This window comes from Neoarius graeffei, chromosome 10 (genome assembly GCF_027579695.1).
Source record: "Neoarius graeffei isolate fNeoGra1 chromosome 10, fNeoGra1.pri, whole genome shotgun sequence".
NCBI classification, from domain to species: Eukaryota; Metazoa; Chordata; class Actinopteri; order Siluriformes; family Ariidae; genus Neoarius; species Neoarius graeffei.
In genome coordinates, this window is record NC_083578.1 from 4,425,692 (window position 1) to 4,449,422 (window position 23,731).

Sequence of the window (23,731 nt, forward strand, 5' to 3'; positions counted from 1 at the left end):
ATATTTTTGGTCCATCCATGACATATTACTAAAGTAGCCTATTTACTGTTGTTGATGTGGGTCACTTGCTGTTAGCCAATTCACTTTCTCGTACCAGGAGAGCTGAAAGGAACGAGTATTATTCCCTACCTTTTTCACCAAGTCAATTTGAGGCATTGGTCTACCCTGCTCTTTAATTTTAATTTTTTCCTCGAAAGGAAGACTGGCAAATGGCTTCGCCAAAATTAAATCAGCAATGCTTGGCATCCGTGCGCAGCTTTCTTGCTAGCTGACTAGCCCCCTCAAGTTCAAGGTCAGTCACTCAAACGAAATTTCTGGAACTAAGATAAACTTGACAACACTATATTTACACTTTGTTTACAATGAAAATATATACAAACTAAAAAAGCTGGTAGAAACCGTATGTAATGAATGAAATCGAAATGTAAGCCGATCTCTTACAATACACCACAGCACTTACGAATCCGCATGGGACTGAACTGATGTTGCCAGATACTGCTGACGTTATCCAGCCCAAAATATGTTCAAAACCCGCCAAAATGCACTTAAAACCGCCCAATTGGGCGGGAAATCGCCCAATCTGGCAACACTGTCCGCTGCCTGTCTATAGTTGAAACGAGCTGTCAATCAAAGAAAATATCCGGCCGCTTTCACCAATCACCAGTCTCCTCGCGGAAACTGCCATGTTCCTCCCATGTGAGGCTTGGAGTCCGTGGGTGGGCATTTTCACAGTATTTGTCCAATAACCGTCTTGCATTTTGAGATTGACAAGCACATAGCTCCCAATCCACTGAGGCTGGGCTGCATCACGCTGTCACGAGGGGGAAAAACTCACGCACACATTAGGCGAACTGGGGAAAGTTATAACGGAATGATTTCGCACTGTAGTTGGGTTGAGCACATATATTTCTATGATTCTGGATCTGAAATAGCAATGTTATAAGGTCAGCTATAACATAAGCCTAGCGCAATTCATCCTACACGATGTTTGTCATTTTTAGAGGAGGCTGAGCCTCCCTCGTTGTCTTAGAGCAATCGCCTGTGCTGTCAATGTAGATGGGTGTTTGCTTGCAATTCCTGATCACTCAGCTCCTTATTTTTGCTGATATTGAGACTGAGGTTGTTGTTCTGGCTCTCTGCTAGGAATCTCACCTCCTCCCTGGAGGCTGCCTGATTGCTGCATGTAATAAAGTGAACAAACTTTATGATGTTGTTTGAGCTGGGTCAAGCCGCACAGTCATGTGTGAACAGGTGTGAATACAGTAAGGGGCTCAGCATGCTGCCCTGCACAGAGGAGGAGGTGTTCTTGCCTGTCAACACATGTCGAGGTCTGCCATTGAGGAAGTCCAGAACCCAGCTTCATACGGTGGGATTTAGTCCTAAACCCAAAAGCTTGTGTTTGGTTGGCAGAGGTGGAAAAACTGGATTGACAAAGTAAAAGTCCTGCTTAGGTTTTCCTTCTGCCTGTGCTCTCAACACAGGTGATTTCACCAATTAGCTCATCAACCTGGCTAAGGGGATGTGGTAATTAGGATCAGCTGGTTCATTGAATTGGCTGGAGCAAAAATGTGGCAGGGTTTTTACTTTCTGCACCCGGGTTTTTCCACCTCTGTTGGTTGGAATGGCCAAGTTAAACACTGAGCTGTAGTCCACTAATACCAGTCTGCAGAGGGGAACCATCAGGGACTTCTAGGGCTTCAGAGAAGCCCAAACATATCAGCATTTCAAATGTTATATTTAATTTCTTTCATTCTTTAATTGCTTTCAGAATTTCATAATAATTACTCTGTTCTAATTTGGCCTCATTTTCTGTCAAATTTGCTTCAGAACTGAAAGAGTTACTGTCCTCCATCCATTATCTGTAACTGCTTATTCTGTACAGGGTCGCGGGCGAGCTGGAGCCTATCCCAGCTGACTATGGGTGAGAGGCGGGGTACACCCTGGACAAGTCGCCAGATCATCACAGGGCTGACACACAGAGACAAACAACCATTCCCACTCACATTCACACCTACGGTCAATTTAGAGTCACCAGTTAACCTAACCTGCATGTCTTTGGACTGTGGGGGAAACCGGAGCACCCAGAGGAAACCCACGCGGACACAGGGAGAACATGCAAACTCCACACAGAAAGGGCCTCGCCAGCCACTGGGCTCACCGCAGAACCTTCTTGCTGTGAGGCGAAAGTGCTAACCACTACACCACCATGCCACCCAGATTCCTGTCCTGAAAACATTAAAATCAAGTTATCCAACCAATGAGATTGTTTTGTTTGTTGTTTCTAGACTGAGAAAAGTTTAGAGCTGCTCAATCACTGCTTAGGACTTCATTGCTGGGACAGAAGGCCATGGCAGTGTATGTTTATGTAGGAAGTGACATGAGTTAACCAATCAGATTTTGAGTTATAGTGGGAAGGACCAAAAATTTATCACCCTAGGCCTCCTCGAAGGCCAATGCAAGCTTAACTGCGAGTCGGCCTCATAAGCGTGGCAATGAAGTCACCTTCCAGCCAGTGTAGGGTTCATCAGTAGTGTTAGCGAATGCTAATAAAGAGGTCAAGGCAGTGCTATCTATCGAGAGCAAGTAGCACAGGCTAATGACTGAGAAACTAAGATTTCTATCTCCAGACTCTTCTTCCACGCTATACGCTCACTACGGTATTTTTCACTCAGACTTACTGTAAGTATTCATTTCCTTGTGTAATTTACTGAGTTACTTTTAAAATCAACATCGACAGCTACACACAACGGAGCAACCTGGCAACCTGCCACTTATCCCTTGCAAAATCCTTTGTCCTGTTGCTTTAATGGTGTCTGGCTCAGGTTTGGCTGAGCTCAAGTCCCAGCTCTAATAGTAATGGATCGCCACTGCCAGTCTGGCACAACACTTTGTTATCCAGGTGAGCCAGGGTGGTGTGTAGTGTCGGGGATATTACATCCTCAGTAGACATGGTTGGGTTGGAGGAAAACTGCAGTGGCTCCAGAGTTTCTGAGGGATTATTTTTAATGTATCGCAACTCCAGCCTCATAAAGCACTTCACTGCTATACAACACTGAATTAAATTATTTAAAAACTTTTAAAGTTATAATTTTATACTGCCGCAAGCAGAGTAAACATTAGCTGTGGGAGACAGTCTACTGCAAAGAAAATCACAAAGAAAGGGACAATATCCATCCATCCATCCATCCATCCATCCATCCATCCATCCATCCATTATCTGTAGCCACTTATCCTGTCCTACAGGGTCGCAGGCGAGCTGGAGCCTATCCCAGCTGACTATGTGCTAGAGGTACGGTACACCCTGGACAAGTTGCCAGGTCATCACAGGGCTGACACACTGACACTCATTCACACCTACGGTCAATTTAGAGTCACCAGTTAACCTAACCTGCATGTCTTTGGACTGTGGGGGAAACCGGAGCACCCGGAGGAAACCCACGCGGACACGGGGAGAACATGCAAACTCCACGCAGAAAGGCCTCCATTGGCTGCTGGGCTCAAACCCAGAACCTTCTTGCTGTGAGGCGACAGTGCTAACCACTACACCACCGTGCCACCCAGGAGACAATATATTTATTTTAATATAAACTTTAATGTTTCAGATGTTTTATTTATTTACTGTACATAACGTAAAGTTATTTTTAGACATTACACATCGGCACATCGGCACAGAGGAGTAATTCATGCCGTGTGACCAGATTCACTGTATGTGCGTGATGGTCTGTAAAAACCTTCTGAATGTTGGTGAAGCTGAATTTTGGCCAAAATTGAATTTCCAGTAATATACCTTGACATATCTACTGTAAGAAACATTAAATTAAAACATTTAAAAAATATTTCAGCAAAATGATGCAGAAATATATTTGCTTGTTATTTTCCAAACCCATTTGTAAAGACCACACCAGGTAAAGATCCAGTTTAGCACAAGCAGCAGTAAAATCAGTCAGTCTGCTGAAAGATGTAAAAAAAAAAAAAAAGTGTGATTTTCTTATGATGTGCTCAGGTTTTTGGGGAGTTACACACTGCAGTGATGCAGAATTAATTCAGTTCATTAGTTTGTGATCGGATAGTGATTATGTTGCTTGTGCTTTGTCACTCGATCAAAATAGAACAGCGTACTTACACACTCAGATGACAGCACATTACATTTTTAAAGTGCTTACGTTACCTAATAATAACACATTAAAGCGGCTGACTCAGCTTTCCCAGAATCCAATTTGTTGTTTTTTGTTTTGAAATCATACGACCGCCACTCTGCTAACGTTCTGTGTAGCAAAACCTCTGCAAATTCCATGTCACTGATCCTTTTGAAATCCATCTTGAACTTTTTCTTCACTTCGGTGTCATGCATGGAAGTTTTGAATATATTGTAGATTATGCCTGATATTTCCTTTCCTTCATGGCGAGATGGCTGAGGCCGGGTTCTGGTCCATTACAAAAGAATAACCATAAGAAAATGGAATGGATCAGTCAAAAGAATTTAAAATAAAACTACTTGAACAAAATATCTTCAATTTCATGTTACAGTTTATGATCTATGGATTAGGATGTTGCTGGATTGTTGCGGATTGTTTTTCAAACAGTGGAATATCCATGGATGTGAAAATGGCAACTCGCAACCTGGTGCAGAGGCTTCTGGGAAGGGTGAGCCGGCCTCTTTAATGACAAGAAATTCTTACTTCTGATCCAACGGACATGAATAAATGAATCAGCAATTATTTGTTCGCTGATGTTAGTGTGAACAAAGATCAGTAGAGTGAAGAAACAACAATGAGGCTTGAGTTTAAATGCTGTGAGAGACAAAGACTGATATGGATGATGAAGAACTCATTTCACATTGTACATGTACATTTTTTGAGAAAAAAGTACTGTCCACATGATGCTTGTTTCTTTATTTATACAAGAGTTCATTCTGGTCCACTAATCGGGCCTGAGTTTCCCAAAAGCATCATAGCACAAAGATCATCATTAAATGGTAGAGCGAGCAGAACAATGAACACTCTCTCCTAGTTAAGATGCTCTTAGTGTCAAAGGAGATACACAGAACCTTTATTTTTAAATACATTTCTGAGTGGATAGTATCTCCATCCTTGACTTTTGTATGCTGCATAAATGGAAATAAAATATATATATTTTTGAGAGTTAAAATCGACCACAAATTTGGTATTGGAGCTGCCCCGCTGAGCCAGCCAGCCATGAGCGCGTGACGTCACTGCGGTAACCGGTTTTAAGGCCGAGGCCCTTTACAGCTATAGACCAAAGTCATATAAATAAAAATTTATGGTGAAAGTAAGAAATAGCGTTACCGACTCGCTCAACTAAGACTGATTTGACTTCACTGATTGTGGGTTGACTCTCATTAAAACAGGATAGGTGTTATAACTTATGCAACATACATGTACATGCATGCATTTTCACTGATAAAACATAAAAGGCTCATTAAATAATCAGATGAACTGAGACAATCACATTCTGAAGCAAATTAAATAATCTTATACCGCTAACTTAAACACACAATACAAGTTACATGGATTAATCTAAATGCAGGTAAACAACGTGTTGTTTTTATTGTTTTTTAATCCAAATGAGAGTCGGAGCTTACCCGTCTGTGTTCTCGCGTCTTGAAGGCCGAGCTTGTGGCCGATTGTTTTGAAATAATCTGACTTTCAGTTGTTCGTTCAGTTCTCCGTTCATTCACTTCTTCCACGTAAGGGCAAGATGGCAGCAATACCAGTTTAGAAATCAGATGGCTGCTCCACTTATTCACTTTTCTTCATATTGTGTATTCCGCCATTACTGCTCAGCTCAGGCAATTACTAAAACCCAGGATGGAATGGGATGCCACCGGTTTTAGCAACAACTGCAGTGAGGTCACTGCCCGAGCGATATGTCCCGTCCCATTCCGTCCTGGGTTTTAGCAACAACCCTCGGCTCACTCCGGGAGGACTGGTGCAAGTGAACTAACTTTCCTTTAAGAAAAAAAAAAAAAACTACAAGAAAAGGAAAGTATTTTCTTTTTCTTTAATTGTTGGTACCGCACCCTCTTTCAATACGGGCTGATAGCCAATGCTCCTCAACAGATCAGAGGTCTCGTACGAGTCCTCAGTAAAATGTGCAGAGCAGAGGAGAGACCACTTCATAGCCGCCCAATGTGCCTGTGAACTTCTCACAAAACGCGTCCAAATCTTTGCAGTTTGAACATTCTTGGGCCATGAATGCAACATAAATCCACCTTCTGTCGTGTTGCTGCACCGGCCAAAACCACATCTACGTGGTATGGTGATAAATTACCTCAAAATGGAGGATCGGAGTTGCAGTCAGCTCTGTGTTTTAGTATAGCGGAAATGGCGATGAGACCGATAGACTTCCTGCTGTGACGTTACGGATCTCAAGGTCATTCACTCAGACCGCTACCTATATGAATCACTTTAATCGTAAAAATGACGATATTCGATTTATTGTTAACGCTTAAAACTATTCCTGTGCCATTCTTGAGGTTTCAAGGCATTTATAAATGAAAGTGAGGCCGTGGCTCTGTGTATCTGCTTTAAGAGGCTTTTGGGAAACCCACCACTGATTGGTAGAGCGGCGTATCAAGAGCGCTGATATTTGGTATAATGGCACTGGGGTGTTTCACTGTGTGTATTACTCCACTTGTCTGTGTTCAATATGTAAAATTTCACTTCATAGTTCAAAACAGTTACTACAACAGAGTTAGTGACATCATCAGGGAGATTTTCCTTGCCATTGTTGCCACAGGTTTGCTCACTGGGGATAAATTAAGGATCAAATTAGCTCATGTTTAAAATCTTTAGTTAATTTAAATGTGCTGTAAAGCTGCTTTGTGACAATGTCTGTTGTTAAAAGCATTGTACAAATAAACTTGACATAGTAAAAGATAATTTTCAGGAATATAACTTTTGACTTAAAATATAAATCTCATCAGAAGAAGATGAAAAGGAAAAAGAGAAGACAATTTTCCCAGAAGCACCTTTAACAGAAATGGATAAATCAATGTGAGTGCGCTAGCCAGTTAGCCAACGTGCTATAAAATGAGTGAAGCTTCTTCAGGAGCGATTTCCACTACAGGAGCAAAACTGAACAGAACGTTTGTTCACATTGTGTCTGAAGTGTGAGTTACTACGACACTATACAGTTACTTTGTCAGATACGATATTTATTTCTTCTTTACAGTCTTGTTGTAAAAAGGAAATTTGGCGGTTGGGATTAGCTACAGCACTCGGCCTGCAGTTTTGTGTCTACAGCTGAATCACGGCCATGTGGATATTTAGTATCACCACGCTCCTGTGAGTTCGTTATTGCTTCATTATCGCCCGTTTGAATGGATCCCAAACGAGTGGCCGCTATTTTCCTGGCATTATAAATAAAAAGGCAAACTGATTCAAAACTATGTCCATGTTTGATGTTTTTATAGACTCAAACTAAAGCAACAAATTTCATTAAATTCAGAAAAGTATGAATTCAGGAGCCATATAAACAAATACAGGTTTTTTTTCTCCTAAAAATCAGAGGACTCTTGATTCTGCAGCTTTCGGTCTTCTTTCTTCTTCGCTCATCTCCTCCTCAGGACAATCATCAGAAAGAGACACGGCCAGATGAGGTGTCATGAACAAACAAATGAATATTACTGTTCTTGATTATTTATTTTTTCAGACTTATTAGATCATAGATTTGATTATTCACTACTCAGTATCATGATAACTTTCATATTTCTTGATAAAAATCATGTTAAATTATCTGACTGAGCCCGAGTCAGAAGTCAGTGATAAGTGTATGATCTGTCTGAAAACCACTGAAACTAAACACTATACCTCGGTACAATTAAAATAAAATCCATCCACTGTTCAGTAAATATCTGCTAGCTCATGAGCTGTTAATTAGCAGCAAAAGCTAGCTAATGGAGGTTACCTTTGCAACAGACCAATTTCCATATTATATCTGTTGGAGTGACAACTGGTTCTGCCACGTTTGCCAAAATTTCCAGAACTCCAGTCTGGCACACTGAATTATGGGATTGTCTTCTGACTGGGACAGTCCTTTTCTCAGGAGCGCACAGATGCTGCCCCAAGAACGCTGCCTACACAGGATGCCGTCTTCCGACTGGAACGCACCAGTCCTTCAGTGCACTTGGAATTAAACATTTAATTGTGGTTTTCTACTGGACTACTGGTTGAGATGTGTCTGTGCAAAAAGTGAAACATAGTTCAGTTCAGGAACCCTTGTGGGTTTTTTTAGAAATACTAAAGTAAAAGATGTGGGAATTTGACTACGCAGGCCGCCACACATATAATGTGCACTACAGAGTGTATACAGTGTTTACACAATGCTATTTAAGACCGTCTGTAGTGAACTGTACAGAACACCACAGCAGATTTATTCACAAGAAAAGAGACGCCAGTACGTGTTTACTGACAAAACTACTTACAGTACAGATATCACTTCTAGCACAGACATTTTGTTTATTTTGTTTTTATTGTTATAAAATGTGTACGATGCCAAACATAAAATAGAACAGGATACACAGCTTTTCATTTCTTTCTTTTTTAATTCCAAACCCCTTTTTCTATGTCAAGAACAAAAGCTCAAAATTTCAGGAGCTGTAAAAATTAATGTCATTGTTGTTTGTTTAAACTTTGAAACCTAAACTTTTATTTTGTATTATTATTTCAGACCCCCCCCCCCCCCCCCCCTTTTTTTTTTTTTACTATTTCAGGCACAAAAGCTCAAAAATTCAGGAATTATTATTATTATTATTGTTGTTTTTTGTTGTTTTCTTGTTTGTTTGACCTTTGAAACCTAAAGACTATTCAGGATTTTAATATTGCTCTGATTTCTCGCTTTCTCTCCTGCTTGCTTTTCATTTCTTCCTTTTTGTGCTCCCAGTGTTTTAATTCTTTGTGTTTGTAATGATCAGCGCACCTCAGTATGGAAAGAGTAAAGGATCAGGAATTGTGAAACTCACTTGAGTGTCTGCCTGAACCCAGCTGACTGTGAGGAGAGAACTGATCTGATTGGATGATTTATTTATCACTGACTCTGCACTCGGCTGTATTTCTGTCTCTATTCAGTGTGTGGAAGTCAGTGACAAGTGAATTCATCTGAGCTGCTGGTTTACTGACAAACTTCAGGATGAAATTATTTCTCATCTTTTTCACACTAATGTGTGTGAGGGACACTGAATCACAGTGTAAGTGAGATATTTATTTATGTGTAAATTTGCTGTAATATTTTTGCCCAGTGGTAATTAGAAGAGTGTATATAAAGTGTTAATGGTGGTGTTTTGGTTATTAAGCTGTAGAGCTTGATTTAAATGAGACAGATCGTTTCAGATCATCACAAAAATGATGTGATTTTGTCAGTGATAATGATGTTTTTATCTCACTGTAGTAACAGGCTGCTGCAGTTTGAACGTGTGTGTGTGTGTGTGTGTGTGTGTGTGTGTGTGTGTGTGTGTGTGTGTGTGTTTCTCCAGTTAAACATCATGAACTGCGAATAGCCGAATGTTCAGAGAAGAATAAGGAGTTTATGTACGGGTCTGACGGAGATGAGCGGTTTTATGCAGATTTTGAGAAGAAGAAAGGAGTGATAATGCTGCCTCCCTTCGCTGATCCGATTGAGTACCCCGGATTCTACGAGTTTGCCGAGGGTGAAATGGCCACCTGCCAAAACAACTTAAAGTTGTCGATAAAGGACTTTAAAGACCAGCCGGTGCCACAGGGTGAGAAACTCAGTGTTTATAGGAGCACAAATTGACCTTGATGATATTGAGTCTAAAATGATTTTCCAGCATGAAGATGTGAGATTTGTTGTAGATTTGACTGTAAATCACTGACCATTACACTGTCAGTAAACTACAGGAACAATCACAGTCTCCAGCCTGTAAAGCTCTCATTTACTGTACAATACTCTAATCTCACAGCCGACACTACAGCACTGCTGTCTCACACTATTTTCATTTCATAAAGGCTTTTTATTCGACTAAAACATCCCAGAATGCACCACATCATCACAGCAGCTGTTTGCTTCGCCCCGAACACAAACTATTTATCAGTTAAATTTATAGAAATGAAGAAAGTTCTCTCTGAACAGAGTAACTGTTGAAGTGTGGGGTTTGTAAATCTAAATAAATCTTTGCTTTTATTTCTATCCCCAACACACACACACACACACACACACACACACACACCAATTATGGATTATGGAGCTGAAGGTAGATTTTATAATTGACTTGCTAGAAAATGTGAAGATGATCTGAGGCAGTAGGATGGCACATTACTCAGTCGTGAACACAAGCAGAGGGTTTATTTGTAAATAGTCATGTTCCATGTTCTTTCTCTGGCATCTGTTTATCATCTATAAATGCTGAATGAAGTGTAATCCATTACATTTTATGTTTAATAAACCTGTAATTAAGCTGCTGTCCTCACAATTCACATTTAAAATCACAGCTTAGATTCCAGATTCCTGTTGGTTATTATTATATGCAGGGCCGCTGACAGCTTTGGCTGGGCCCAGGACAAAATGCTCTGAATGGGCCCCCCCCCGGCCAATCCACACACACATCCTTTAACCAAACGCCATTAAATGTATTCCGTTACACCCCAAGCCTGCATGCGACAGCCCCCGCAATGCCTTCCTAAACTCGTGGATAGTCTACTATAATCACGCGATTGGGGTGCTCTTGAAGGAGCAGCGATGGACGGGGGATTTCGGGCAGGGCTGGGGGCGAACATAGTATACTGTGCGTGCGTACTGTCCAGTGTGAAAAGCAGAGAAGAACACACCGCTCGAGAAACGGCAGGATATGATTGCAGGCTAATGTGAATATTCTTAGCTTCAATCAGATATATGAAACACAATGTTATTAAGCCGTTGTGGTTATGAAATGATTCAATGCCCTGTGCGTTTGATATGGTGTTCAGTGTGACTTGCTCTCCCCTCGTTTGTGACATGAATTGCGTGCCGCGCGTGCCTTGGTTGGGTTTACTTTACGGGGCTGGAAAAAGTTGGCTGTGTCTTACCTGGCTCAGCTGCCCCACTGCCTTTGCTAGTACCTGCTGCATCATCCGAATCTTTTTTAAAATATTTATGCAGTGAGCCCCTGAGTCTCTTGGTTTCTTCCTCTCTTTTTCTCTTTTCTTTTCTGTGCTCCTGTAGGGTGACCACCGACATGAGTCTGTAAGTTAGGACACTTGTGTCCAAAAGTGAGGACAAAGGCCCTAAAGTTAGGACACCGTCGCGTTGGGGGGGGGGGGGGGGGGGGGGGGGGGTAAGAAGAACTTATAAAAAAAACATATGAAGTCAATATATATTTATTAACTTGGAACACCTATCAAAAAGAGAAATGTGGAAAATGATGGTCAAGACCATGTCAACAAGAAACAAAACATCACTGTAAAGTCACTGTAAAGAGTTGTGTCCATCTATAGACACTGAAAAAACAGTCTTTGCCATGCCATAGGCCAACATATTTATTCACTTGAAAATGACCATCAAAAAGAAAAAAAAAATAAAAATCGAAAAATGAGTCAAGAAACATGTAGGCCTACTGTCATTTAGCCTACTATACTGGCCTCGGCTTATCCACAGGAACTAAACTAAAAACAAAACATTGTTGTGTTCATTTATGCTAATCCAAAAAAATATCAAAAAGAAAAACATGAAAAATGACAGTCAACCATGTCATTTACATTTGGCCTATAACCTTACCTGTAAACTTTTGCAGAGCAGTCTAAACTCCTGTACGAGTGATGGTGTTTAATGGTGTGGAACAATTTAGTCAGCTCAGCAGCAGTGGTTTTGTCATCGATTGGGGTTGGTAGAGCTGCTGGGGCAAAAAATGATGCTAAAGATGACTGTCCAGCACTGCTGGCATTCTCTCTGTGGCGGTCTGTGTCTGCATGTCTGTCTATCGCACCTTTACCTCTGCTCCCCACATCAATGTCAATGCGACAGAGCTTGCAGAAGGCAAAGTGTTCTCCTTTTTGGCTCTTGCCGACAAAACGATGCTCTAAGCACCAAGCATTTTTAAAGGATGTCTTTCGTTTCGGCATGAGTATTGCTCAACAGCATGCGTGCCAACATTCATAGGTTTTTCCGTACAAACATTCGCACTGCGCGCGCAGCTCGGAGGAGCAAAAATCAGTGAATCGCGTGAGCGCAGCTTCTGAGTGACAGCAGCTTCCAGCCAATCAGAGGCTGCAAAGGCTCCATCAGCTGCGCGCGCAGCGCGAATGTTTGTATACGAGAAATCCCTGTAGGCTATCTTTGCCTGTATGTCATCGCAGAATAGCAAGTGTAAATAATGGGCGGGGATTTGTGGCGATTGATGCAACGGTGGCGGCTGAGGGTCCGAAATGAGGACAAAATGTAAAAAGTGAGGACGCGTGACAGACGTCCGGACAGACGGCTCTAAAACCGGACTGTCCGGACGAAATCCGGACGAATGGTCACCCTATGCCCCTGACTTGTGCATGTTGGCAAATGGCACGCACGCTGATTGTCAAAGCGCTATGATCGAACGATGTCATTTTTTTCCCCTTAATCAAAGAGTCAGACCAAACCATTTTTGCATTAGGGGTGGTAGGGGGTTCTTGACACCTTTTTCAAAGACAATAAAGGCAAAAGATCTAGAAATCATTTACTGAATGTAAATATAGCACATTTCTCCCCCAAATCAACACATTTTGAAATGAAATAAAATAATCGCAACTTCATGAGAGCCCAGTTCTGGACCCTCCCCATTCCTGGGCCCTGGACAACATACCCATTTGTCCCCCCCTGTCGGTGGGCCTGATTATATGGACACGAGTGTTTTACTGGGAAATACACCACTCATATTTTTCATAGGAGCTACATCCGGGACCTGAGTAACACAGTCTCCAATATCTTCACTCATGAGGAAATTGATGAATTGTTTTGATAAATCTGGGGACTTTTTGTTTGTGAATGTGTCACTATAATAAAAAGAAAATCACAGAATAAAAACTCACATTTTTCATACGAAATACATCGTGGATCTGAGTGACATAATTCCTGATATTTCACTCTGATGATGTCACTCCCAGTGTTTTCCCGCTGACTAGACGTGTGTTGTCAAAATGGTGAACCGTTTCAAAATTTAAATACTTTTGATTAACTTGTGGGCTTTTTCTGGATATGTTTATATAATACAAATAATATTACACATTGGCTTGAAGATATGAAGTTTATCTTCTCATGTTGAAAAATATTTCACTCGTTCGCTTCGCTCCCTCATGATGTATCCATTCACCTCTCAAAGATAAACTTCATATCTTCACACAACTGTGTAACATCCTCTACATATCGACAGCCAGAAGAAATAATGAATGCATCACAGTCTCGGAGTCATAACAATGGTGCACATGTGCTTTATATTTTTCTCCAGATGCCCCACAAAGCTCCATCTATCTCAAACAAAAGATGCAGCTGGGTTCAGAGAACATGCTCATCTGTCATTCCGCACGATTTTTCCCTCCACCTGTTACTGTACGCTGGACCAAAAACAGTGTGGATGTGACGGAACAATCCACACTCAGCCGCTATTACCCGAATAAGGACAAAACCTACAACCAGTTCTCCCACCTGCCCTTCACTCCACAGGAAGGAGACGTTTACACCTGCACGGTGGAGCACGAGGCCCTGGAGACGCCCGACACCAAGACATGGGGTGAGACGGAGAGTTTAACTACTGATTCAGTCTTTCCTTAGAGTAGAAATAACCGTGTGTGTGTGTGTGTGTGTGTGTGTGTGTGTGTAGAGGTGGATGTTGAGCTTCCCAGTGTGGGTCCCTCTGTGTTCTGTGGAGTGGGTCTGGCTGTCGGACTGCTCGGAGTCGCTACTGGAACTTTCTTCCTCGTCAAAGGAAACGGATGCAACTGACACTTCAGATAACAACTCTAATAAAACATTATGTTTATAATATTTAATACACTGTTTCTCCCTGATACACCTGTTTCTGTGTTTTCAGCCAGAAGTAAAGTGTTCAGAGAAGGTTTAGATTCATACCATGAATTCTCATTTTGGTTTTTCACTGAGGAAACTGTTCATCCACTAGAGTTTAATTCATCTCTTAAACCATGTAAGGTTTTATTAAATATGAAGTTTTTTCTTGTTCCATTGTACACCTGTTGGGTTGAATTTCTTATCTGTGTGCAGAAATCTGTGAATACGTCTTTCTTTTCCAATTTGTGTAATGTAATTAATGTTAGAAGAGAAAATGCAAATGAAAAGGAATGAGCACCTGCAAATAATTAAAGAAATAAACTTTATTTCCATGAATGTGAATGATCACGTGACTTCTGTTTCCGCATGGATGCTACTTTCAGTAACTCGTTCCACCAGTAAAACATAATCTCTGTATTCGTCTAGTTTGGAAATATATTGTCACAGTCGTTACAGAAAAATCACACACACATCACATGTAAGATATTTCAGATGTGATCATGAGAATAATGTGCGATCACATGTGAAAAGCATATGAAGGTGCATTCCACCTTGTTATGCCCTGAAATTGTACATGTAAAAAAGTGAAAAGAATGTATGGTCACGTGTTTGGGGAAATTATACTGTATATCATTTCACCAAACATGTGATTTGTGAAAACCCCCACAGATCAGCAGTTTCTGAAATATTCAAACCAAAATACAAAACCTCAAGTGTGTGTGTGTGTGTGTGTGTGTGTGTGTGTACACACACACACACACACACACACTCGTGCATCTCAAAAATTAGAATACCATGAAAAAGTTCCTTTTTTTTCATAATTTACTTCAAAAAGGTAAACTTTCATATATTCTATATTCATTACATGTAAAGTGAAATATTTAAAGCCTTTTTTGTTTTAATTTTGATGATTATGGCTTATAGCTCATGAAAATCAGAAATCCAGTATCTCAAATTATTAAGATATTCCCTAAGATCAATCAAAAAAAGGATTTACAATACAGAAATGTCCAACTTCTGAAAAGTATATTCATTTATACACTCAATACTTGGTTGGGGCTCCTTTACCATGAATTACTGTATCAATGCGGTGTGGCATGGAGGTGATCAGTCTGTGGCACTGCTGAGGTGTTATTGAAGCCCAGGTTGCTTTGATAGTGGCCTTCAGTGTATCTGTATTTTTGGGTCGGGTGTTTCTCATCTTCCTCTTGACAATACCCCATAGATTCTCTATGGGGTTCAGGTCAGGCAAGTTGGCTGGCCAGTCAAACACAGTAATATCATGGTCAGCAAACCATTTGGTAGTAGTTTTGGCACTGTGGATAGGTGCTAAGTCCTGCTGGAAAAGGAAATCAGCATCTCCAAAAAGCTCGTCAGCAGATGGAAGCATGAAGTGCTCTAAAATCTCCTGGTAGATGTCTGTGTTGACTTTGGACTTGATAAAATACAGTGGACCAACACCAGCAGATGACATGGCACCCCAAATCATCACAGACTGTGGAAACTTCACACTGGGCTTCAAACACCTTGGATTCTGTGCCTCTCCACTCTTCCTCCAGACTCTAGAACCGTGATTTCCAAATTAAATGCAAAATGTACTTTCATCTGAAAAGAGGACTTTGGACCACTGAGCAACAGTCCATTTCTTTCTCTCCTTAGCCCAGATAAGACACTTCTGACATTGTCTCTGGCTCAGGAGTAGCTTGATATTAGGAATGCGAAAGTTGTATCCCCTTTCTTGAAGATGTCTGTTTGTGATGGGTCTTGATACACTGACACCAGCCTCAGTCCACTCCTTGTGAAGCTCTCCCAAGTTCTTGAATCAACTTTTCTTGACAATCCTCTCAAGACTGCGGCCATCCCTGTTGCTTGTGCACCTTTTCCAGCCACCCTTTTCAGCAATGACCTTTTGTGGCTTACCCTCCTTGTGGAGGGCATCAGTGATCATCTTCTGGACAACAGTCAAGTCAGCAGTCTTCCCCATGATTGTGGTTGTGTGTACTGAACTAGACCGAGAGATACACTGTGTTCATACTGTTTTACTCAAACTCGAAATGAAATATTCTAATATTTTGAGATGGTTTTTTTTATGTTTTTGTACTGTATGCCATACTGATTAAAATTAAAATAGAAAAATGCTTGAAACATTTTAGTTTATGTGTAATGAGTCTATAATATATAACATTTTCACTTTCTTAAATAACTGATGGAAAATATTGAACTTTTTCACAATATTCTAATTTTTTGAGATGCACTAGTATATACACACCCATCCACCTACTGTTTTCTGCAGTTCACTAATCAGCCGATCCCTTGACAGCAGTATGATGCGTAAACTCATGCGGATACAAATCAAGAGCTTCAGTTAATGTTCACAATGTTCAAACATCAGAATGGGAAAAATTGTGATCTCAAAGTGTGACTTTCTCTCACTGTGGTATGGGTGTTGGTTTGAGCCAGATGGACTGGTTTGAGTATTTCAGAAACTGCTGATCTCCTCCTGGGGTTTTCACACACAACAGTCTCTAGAGTTTACACAGAATGGTGCCAAAAACAAAAAAAAAGCATCAAGTGAGTGAGCGACAGTTCTGTGGGTGGAAACAAACACCTTATTGATAAGAGAGGTCAGAGGGAAATGGGCAAATTGGTTTGAGCTTTTTGCCAGGAAGGATATAACTCATATAATCACTCTCTAGAACTGTGGTGAGCAAAAAAGCATCTCAGAATGTAACAGCAGAAGAACACATTGGGTTCCACTCCTGCAGCCAAGAACCAAATACAAATGCCAAATACACATGATGTGAGTGGTAAGATGGCAGCCATCTGGCTTCACTTGTCTCTATAGCGGGGAATAGGGCTCTCCAGATTTTATATAGAGCTCAGTGGTTTAAATATACAGTTGGATAATTATAAAGGTTCTCTCCTGCTCGAACACATCCTGTTACAGAACTTCAAACCGGAAGCACAAAGCCCATGGCCTGCCTGGAAATCATGCTCACATTTGTGCAAAACCACTGAGCTCTATAGAGAGCGTGCACGTGACGTCACGAGGTCACGTGATATTTGTTTATTTGCCATCTTGGACGGCATGGCCGCTCATAGAACTTAGATGAACCTGTTCTAATTATCAAGTGTGTGGGAGTAGATCTTTCGAGAATGGTTATATCTTGTTCAGCATTTGGTTGTACCAATAGACAGGGCCAAAAGGAGGGCCTGTCATTTTATAGATTCCCCGCAGACGCGGAGAGACACGCAAAATGGGTGTCCGCTGTGCGAAGAGAAAACTGGTACCCCAGTTCTACCAGCCGAATTTGTAGTGAACACTTCATATCAGGTAGGTGTAATCTTCTAATTCAATACTCCTAGTACATCTGTTAAGTTGATTTTCAGATTGAATGATAACTGCATACTTAGAAACTAGACAGTACAGGGTTTGTGGCCGTCAGTCCGCTTGATCTTTAACGTTTAAAATGGCTATGCCTAGCCCTACTACCCTGGCCTAGTCTATGACAATGTTTTATCTTTTTGGCTCATATATGCCTTTGAAAGGCCAATCCATAGTAGGGATGGTGAAAACTAAAAAAAATCTTGACCGACCACCGAGCCTCATTAGCCGGTTAAAGTCGGTTAACCTATGAGTTTAAACAGGGATGCAAACGGCGGATGCGCCTTTTTCACGGCTGAATCGTGCAGATCCCTTTTTTTTTTTGGGGGGGGGGGAGCGTTGGAGTGTCTGAATAATTTCATCAGAGTAAATTCTGTATTAAAATTGCTAAATAAGCAAATGCTGTTACAGTCCATGAAACATAGGAAGTATGAGAAGAAAACAATAAATCAGAAAGCTGTGCACGTTTTCGCGGAAGCTGCGCAGATGTGCGCAGCTTTCTGATTTACTGTTTTCTTCTCATATCTGGAACTGAATTTAGACAGCGGTGATTTGTGATATTTTTTTTCAGACAAAAACATACATATTTACAACCCTGTCATTATCTGGAACTGAGTTTAGATTTCGAACATTCCTACGATAAAATGTCCTGCATAGTCTCTTTATGATAAACGTCTTAATGCCACTTACCCGTGAGGTTATCAGGTAGACATTCTTCTTTGGAACCTTCCAGAGGTATAGTTGGGATACCCATCCCACAACAAAATATTTATAAGCTTCCAGGCTCTTGTAAGCTTTGAGAGCTTTGCCAGTGTAACACGATTCATGATTAACAAGAAAATTGTAAATGTCGTGGTAGGCCAGATCGGGCAAATCGCCGGCACCGCAGCTCCGTATTTCCCTGAACAAGGATTGCGGCAAGTTGTACGGATCTGCAATCCCCAACCTGGAACACTTTTTCACATAACGCTGCCTCACGTCACCTTCAAGATGCTGAACAAACTTAGACAAGTAATCGCGCGATGTAGATGGGGTATTTTCCAAATTTTCTTGGGGATTACTCCCTGGATCCATTACGCTCGCGCAAGGTAAACTATCCTGATGCCGTCCAATATGCCAGAGTACACACGTGCGGGTCACGTGACTGCACATCCTCTATATAAAATCTGGAGAGCTCATCGGCTTGTCAGAGTGAAGCCATCTGTCCACCATCTTACCACTCGCATCGCATGTATTTGGTTAATATGTTAAACCAGTGTATCCAATCAAATTTGCCCCAAGAAAAGTATCTCCTGACTTTTTATTCTATTTCATTACCTCCTCTTATTTTCTCAACTTCACCCCCATTCCTTACATATCTTTATCGTGCTCCCTTTCACTGTTACTGTTTTTTTACTCTTCAAGTTCAGTCTCTGATCATTTTTTTGAATGGCTCTTTTCCGACTATAATTATTTTTAGGGAAATTATTTCAGTTTTTCTCTCATACAGTGTATCTTTCTCTTTCATATATTTCTTCTTCCTTTATCTATCTATCTATCTATCTATCTATCTATCTATCTATCTATCTATCTATCTATCTATCTATCTATCTATCTATCTATCTATCTATCCAGCTAGCTAGCTATTTTATGGCAGCATGGTGATGCAGACTTGTAGCACTCGAATCCGACTTGTGTCCTAATTTTAAGGACTCGTGACTTGACTTGAGCACTGATGACTCGGACTTGTTCATTAACTGCAGTCGGACTCGTAAATTGGAGACGAGGACTCGGATTTTTTTCTTTATTTTTTGTAACAAAAAACAAATATTTTTGGCATAAAATATTTGTCTACATTAATTTTTGTATGAATTTCATGCAAGAGTGTCACACCTGCACACCTTAGCGAATGCATCAGACTCTCATGCGCGTCATAAACAGTTTCACAGAAAGGCAGCAACAGCCACCGTCAAATTAGGCATAACAGACGCTCACTGGCTGTGGTGTGAAAATTGTCCATGCAGATGCTCATTTAAGTTTCCAAACCTGTCATTGCTTAACTCTTGAATATATTCTGTCAACTCTCATTAAAAAGCTTATAATCTCTGCTTTCCACAGAAATGTATCTGGTTAAGATCTGTTCAGTACTTTGGGAGTAACGGCAGGTTGAAGTCAATACAACAGAGTAAAAACTCTGCTTGCGTGATGTCAGGAAACTGCCGGTGCTTTTCTTTTTGAGTCACGGGAAAGCAGTCAGGCTCTCTCTCTCTCTCTCTCTCTCTCTCTCTCTCTCTCTCTCTCCTGATCGGTTTCCCACTGGATTACTCGTCAATATCAATCAGATCACTTTTATAGTGATGTTCTCTCGCTCTCACTGTTTCTGATGAAGGATTCAGCAACATTTTCCCTCTGCTAGTTTTGATGTTCTGATTCACAGGAGATTTTGAAGTGAGTTTTCATAGCTTTACCTACTTATTTTTTCAAATCAAACTGATTGCTGTCAATAAATAACTATTTTAAAATATAACTTCTTGTTCTGATGAAAAATATTGAGATCTTAGTGGTTGAAATGAGATTTTAAAAAACCTGAAGCAGTGCTCGAAATACTTTTTTCAGCCAGGTTGCCCAGGCGGAAACCTGAGTCAAAAGTCAGGTTGCCCCATCAGCATTTCAGGTTGCCCCACTTCCAAGTTATTACTTTCTTCAAATCAGCTACTTATCCATTATCTTTTCTTCTAGTTAACTACTTATGTTTTATCTTATCAAGAAATAAATACAAAAGCTTTCAAACAGCATGTTTTATTGAAAAACACTACCTTCCTCTCTCAGATCTCTTCAGTCTCAGAGCTACTACTACTGCACTCGAGCTCAGACTCTGCAGACCTGGCCCTCTGTCCATATGGTCTGGTCCTTGGCCTTCTGGCTGTCTTTCCAGCAGACCACCACCGGGCAATGGCATCGTCTGGGCAAAAGTTGTCAACTGTCACCGGTGAAAGTGATATTGCCATCAAGGCAGTGAGAGTGTCAGACCTAAGACTGTTGTGCCAATCAGACTTGATCAATTTCATAAGACTGAACCCTCTTTCACACTCTGCAGTCGACAGTGGGAATAGCAAGACTATCTGTACAAGCACTAAGATGTCCTTGAACCTGTCCGACTCCATGTGGTCCCTCATGACTTCTTGCCACAGGTCAAGGTACTTGGTATGTCCAGAGGCCAACTTTCTCTTCACCACCCTCTTTAACTCACCCCACTTCAGGAGACAGTCTTCCAGGGAGTGTCCTTTGCTCTCAAGGGCTTCTTTATAATGGGCAAAAATGGTGGATACATCTTCCTCCCCATAGCTGTCCAGTTTCTTACCAGCTGGTGGCCACTGTGTGGGGTCAAATACCATAGCTGCATGTAGGACTGTGTTGTTAAGTAGTGTGTCTTTGAATCTACCATCCAGATGAAAGATAACAGATGACACAACAGACTCTGCCACGTCCATAACAGACTCCTCTTGTTCCCTCTCCCTTCTGTGTGTCAGACTAATAGTTTTATATCTTGTAGGGCGCTGATCTCTGTCAGTTTCTATGTCCTCCATCATCATCTTCCTGAGCTTGCTCTTGTCTTCACTCAGTTCCTCCATCTTTGCCCTTACATCCTCCACTTTTGTAGTCACCCGTTCCAACGTCACCTCCCTCTCCTGGAAGCAACTACTCAGCGATGATAAATATTTCAAGATGTGCAGTAGGAACTTGAGGAACATTACAAACTTTGCAGATTTTACAGTCTGCAGAATTCCTCTGGCCTTACTTTTACTTTCTCCAGTTCCAGTTTCAACCACTTGCTCTAGATGTGTGACCAGAGCCTGGTAACTTCTGTCTACTACACCTACAGCTCTCTCAGTATGACCAATCCACCTTGTACCCACAGTGCTGACAGACTTGAGTGCAGGACAGTCCAGTGCTTCACCTGTGGCCCTATAGCTAGACAGGTTCAACGGACTGTTCTTGTAAAACTTGTAAATGATTTTGAGGGTGTCAGAAACATGCTTAAAGTATGCGTTATCATTTAATGTGTTCTTGTATGCAAGTTCAAGTTTATGTCCCGAACAATGAATGCTGATCACGTGCTGTCCTACAGATTCATTCTTCAACCTGGTGACAACGCCTGATACGTGCCCCAACATGACATTTGCGCCATCCACGCCCGCAGCTACCAGTTTCTTGCGCCATTCTGTTTGGCCCAAATCATTCTTGAGCACTTCCACTATGGCAGAAGTAATAGATTGTGCATCCACTTTGTGAATTGGCTTCAATGCCACAAATTTTGTTACTGGCCTAAAACCTTCAAGGACTTGAACATAGACAATTTCTTCCTGAACATTTGCAGTGTCTGTGCTGCCATCAGACAGAACAGAGAAGAAACTTGCACAGTCAACAACATTCTTCAGCTCCTCAAACATGGTGTCATGTACAGTGGTGCTTGAAAGTTTGTGAACCCTTTGGAATTTTCTATATTTCTGCATAAATATGGCCTAAAACATCATCAGATTTTCACACAAGTCCTAAAAGTAGATAAAGAGAACCCAGTTAAACAAATGAGACAAAAATATTATACTTGGTCATTTATTTATTGAGGAAAATAATCCAATATTACATATCTGTGAGTGGCAAAAGTCTGTGAACCTTTGCTTTCAGTATCTGGTGTGACCCCCTTGTGCAGCAATAACTGCAACTAAACGTTTGCGGTAACTGTTGATCAGTCCTGCACACCGGCTTGGAGGACTATTAGCCCATTCCTACATGCAGAACAGCTTCAACTCTGGGATGTTGGTGGGTTACCTCACATGAACTGCTCGCTTCAGGTCCTTCCACAACATTTCGATTGGATTAAGGTCAGGACTTTGACTTGGCCATTCCAAAACATTCACTTTATTCTTCTTTAACCATTCTTTGGTAGAATGACTTGTGTGCTTAAGGTCGTTGTCTTGCTGCATGACCCACCTTCTCTTGAGATTCAGTTCATGGACAGATATCCTGACATTTTCCTTTAGAATTTGCTGGTATAATTCAGAATTCATTGTTCCATCACTGATGGCAAGCCGTCCTGGCCCAGATGCAGCAAAACAGGCCCAAACCATGATACTACCACCACCATCTTTCACAGATGGGATAAGGTTCTTATGCTGGAATGCAGTGTTTTCCTTTCTCCAAACATAACGCTTCTCATTTAAACCAAAAAGTTCTATTTTGGTCTCATCCGTCCACAAAACATTTTTCCAATAGCCTTATGGCTTGTCCATGTGATCTATAGCAAACTGCAGATGAGCAGCAATGTTCTTTTTGGAGAGCAGTGGCTTTCTCCTTGCAACCCTGCCATGCACACTATTGTTGTTCAGTGTTCTCCTGATGGTGGACTCATGAACATTAACATTAGCCAATGTGAGAGAGGCCTTCAGTTGCTTAGAAGTTACCCTGGGGTCCTTTGTGACCTCGCCGACTATTACACGCCTTGCTCTTGGAGTGATCTTTGTTGGTCGACCACTCCTGGGGAGGGGAACAATGGTCTTGAATTTCCTCCATTTGTACACAATCTGTCTGACTGTGGAGTGGTGGAGTCCAAACTCTTTAGAGATGGTTTTATAACCTTTTCCAGCCTGATGAGCATCAACAACGCTTTTTCTGAGGTCCTCAGAAATCTCCTTTGTTCATGCCATGATACACTTCCACAAACATATGTTGTGAAGATCAGACTTTGATAGATCCCTGTTCTTTAAATAAAACAGGGTGCCCACTCACACCTGATTGTCATCCCATTGATTGAAAACACCTGACTCTAATTTCACCTTCAAATGAACTGCTAATCCTAGATGTTCACATAATTTTGCCACTCACATATGTAATATTGGATCATTTTCCTCAATAAATAAATGACCAAGTATAATATTTTTGTCTCATTTGTTTAACTGGGTTCTCTTTATCTACTTTTAGGACTTGTGTAAAAATCTGATGATGTTTTAGGTCATATTTATGCAGAAATATAGACAATTCTAAAGGGTTCACAAACTTTCAAGCACCACTGTATATACATAGCAAAAGCTTTTGCGTGTTTGTCATTCAGGTATGTTTCACCTATAGTGCGAAGGCCATTACATTTCTGTAGCTCCATCAAGCCTTTGAAGTTCGAAAAAGGCCTACCATTTTTTGCCAAATAGAAGGTTCTGAACAATGTTTGTGTAACCCTGAAGAGATTTAATATTCAGCATTTGAAAGTGGATTTAAATAAATAAATTCATAGCATAATAAATAATTTAAAATGTATTTAAGGCAATAGTAGAAAGTACATGAAGGTTAAGGTTAAAATTCATTTGGCCAGCAAGAAGGTCATTTGGT

The 23,731-nt window shown here is 41.0% G+C and overlaps 2 protein-coding genes across 3 annotated transcripts in view; both read left to right on the plus strand.

The window, feature by feature from the left end:
- The window catches only part of LOC132892759 (H-2 class II histocompatibility antigen, A-U alpha chain-like), a 263,076-nt gene extending 248,754 nt beyond the window's left edge, over positions 1–14,322 (plus strand). The window contains exon 5 of the mRNA XM_060931125.1: positions 14,012–14,322. The gene's annotated coding sequence lies outside the window, so the exon portion shown is untranslated. The remainder of the gene's footprint in view (positions 1–14,011) is intronic.
- LOC132892760 (H-2 class II histocompatibility antigen, I-E alpha chain-like) lies at positions 9,004–14,322 on the plus strand. 2 transcript variants are annotated; one of them, XM_060931128.1, is made up of 4 exons: positions 9,004–9,208; positions 9,584–9,739; positions 13,430–13,711; positions 13,802–14,322. In XM_060931128.1, exons 1-4 carry the CDS (start codon positions 9,151–9,153, stop codon positions 13,921–13,923), a joined length of 618 nt encoding a protein of 205 aa, XP_060787111.1. In that variant the 5' UTR covers positions 9,004–9,150; the 3' UTR covers positions 13,924–14,322. The 2 variants fall into 2 exon arrangements, with proteins under 2 accessions (XP_060787111.1, XP_060787110.1); XM_060931127.1 differs by having other exon boundaries at positions 9,013–9,208; positions 9,494–9,739.
- Positions 14,323–23,731: the final 9,409 nt, after the last annotated feature.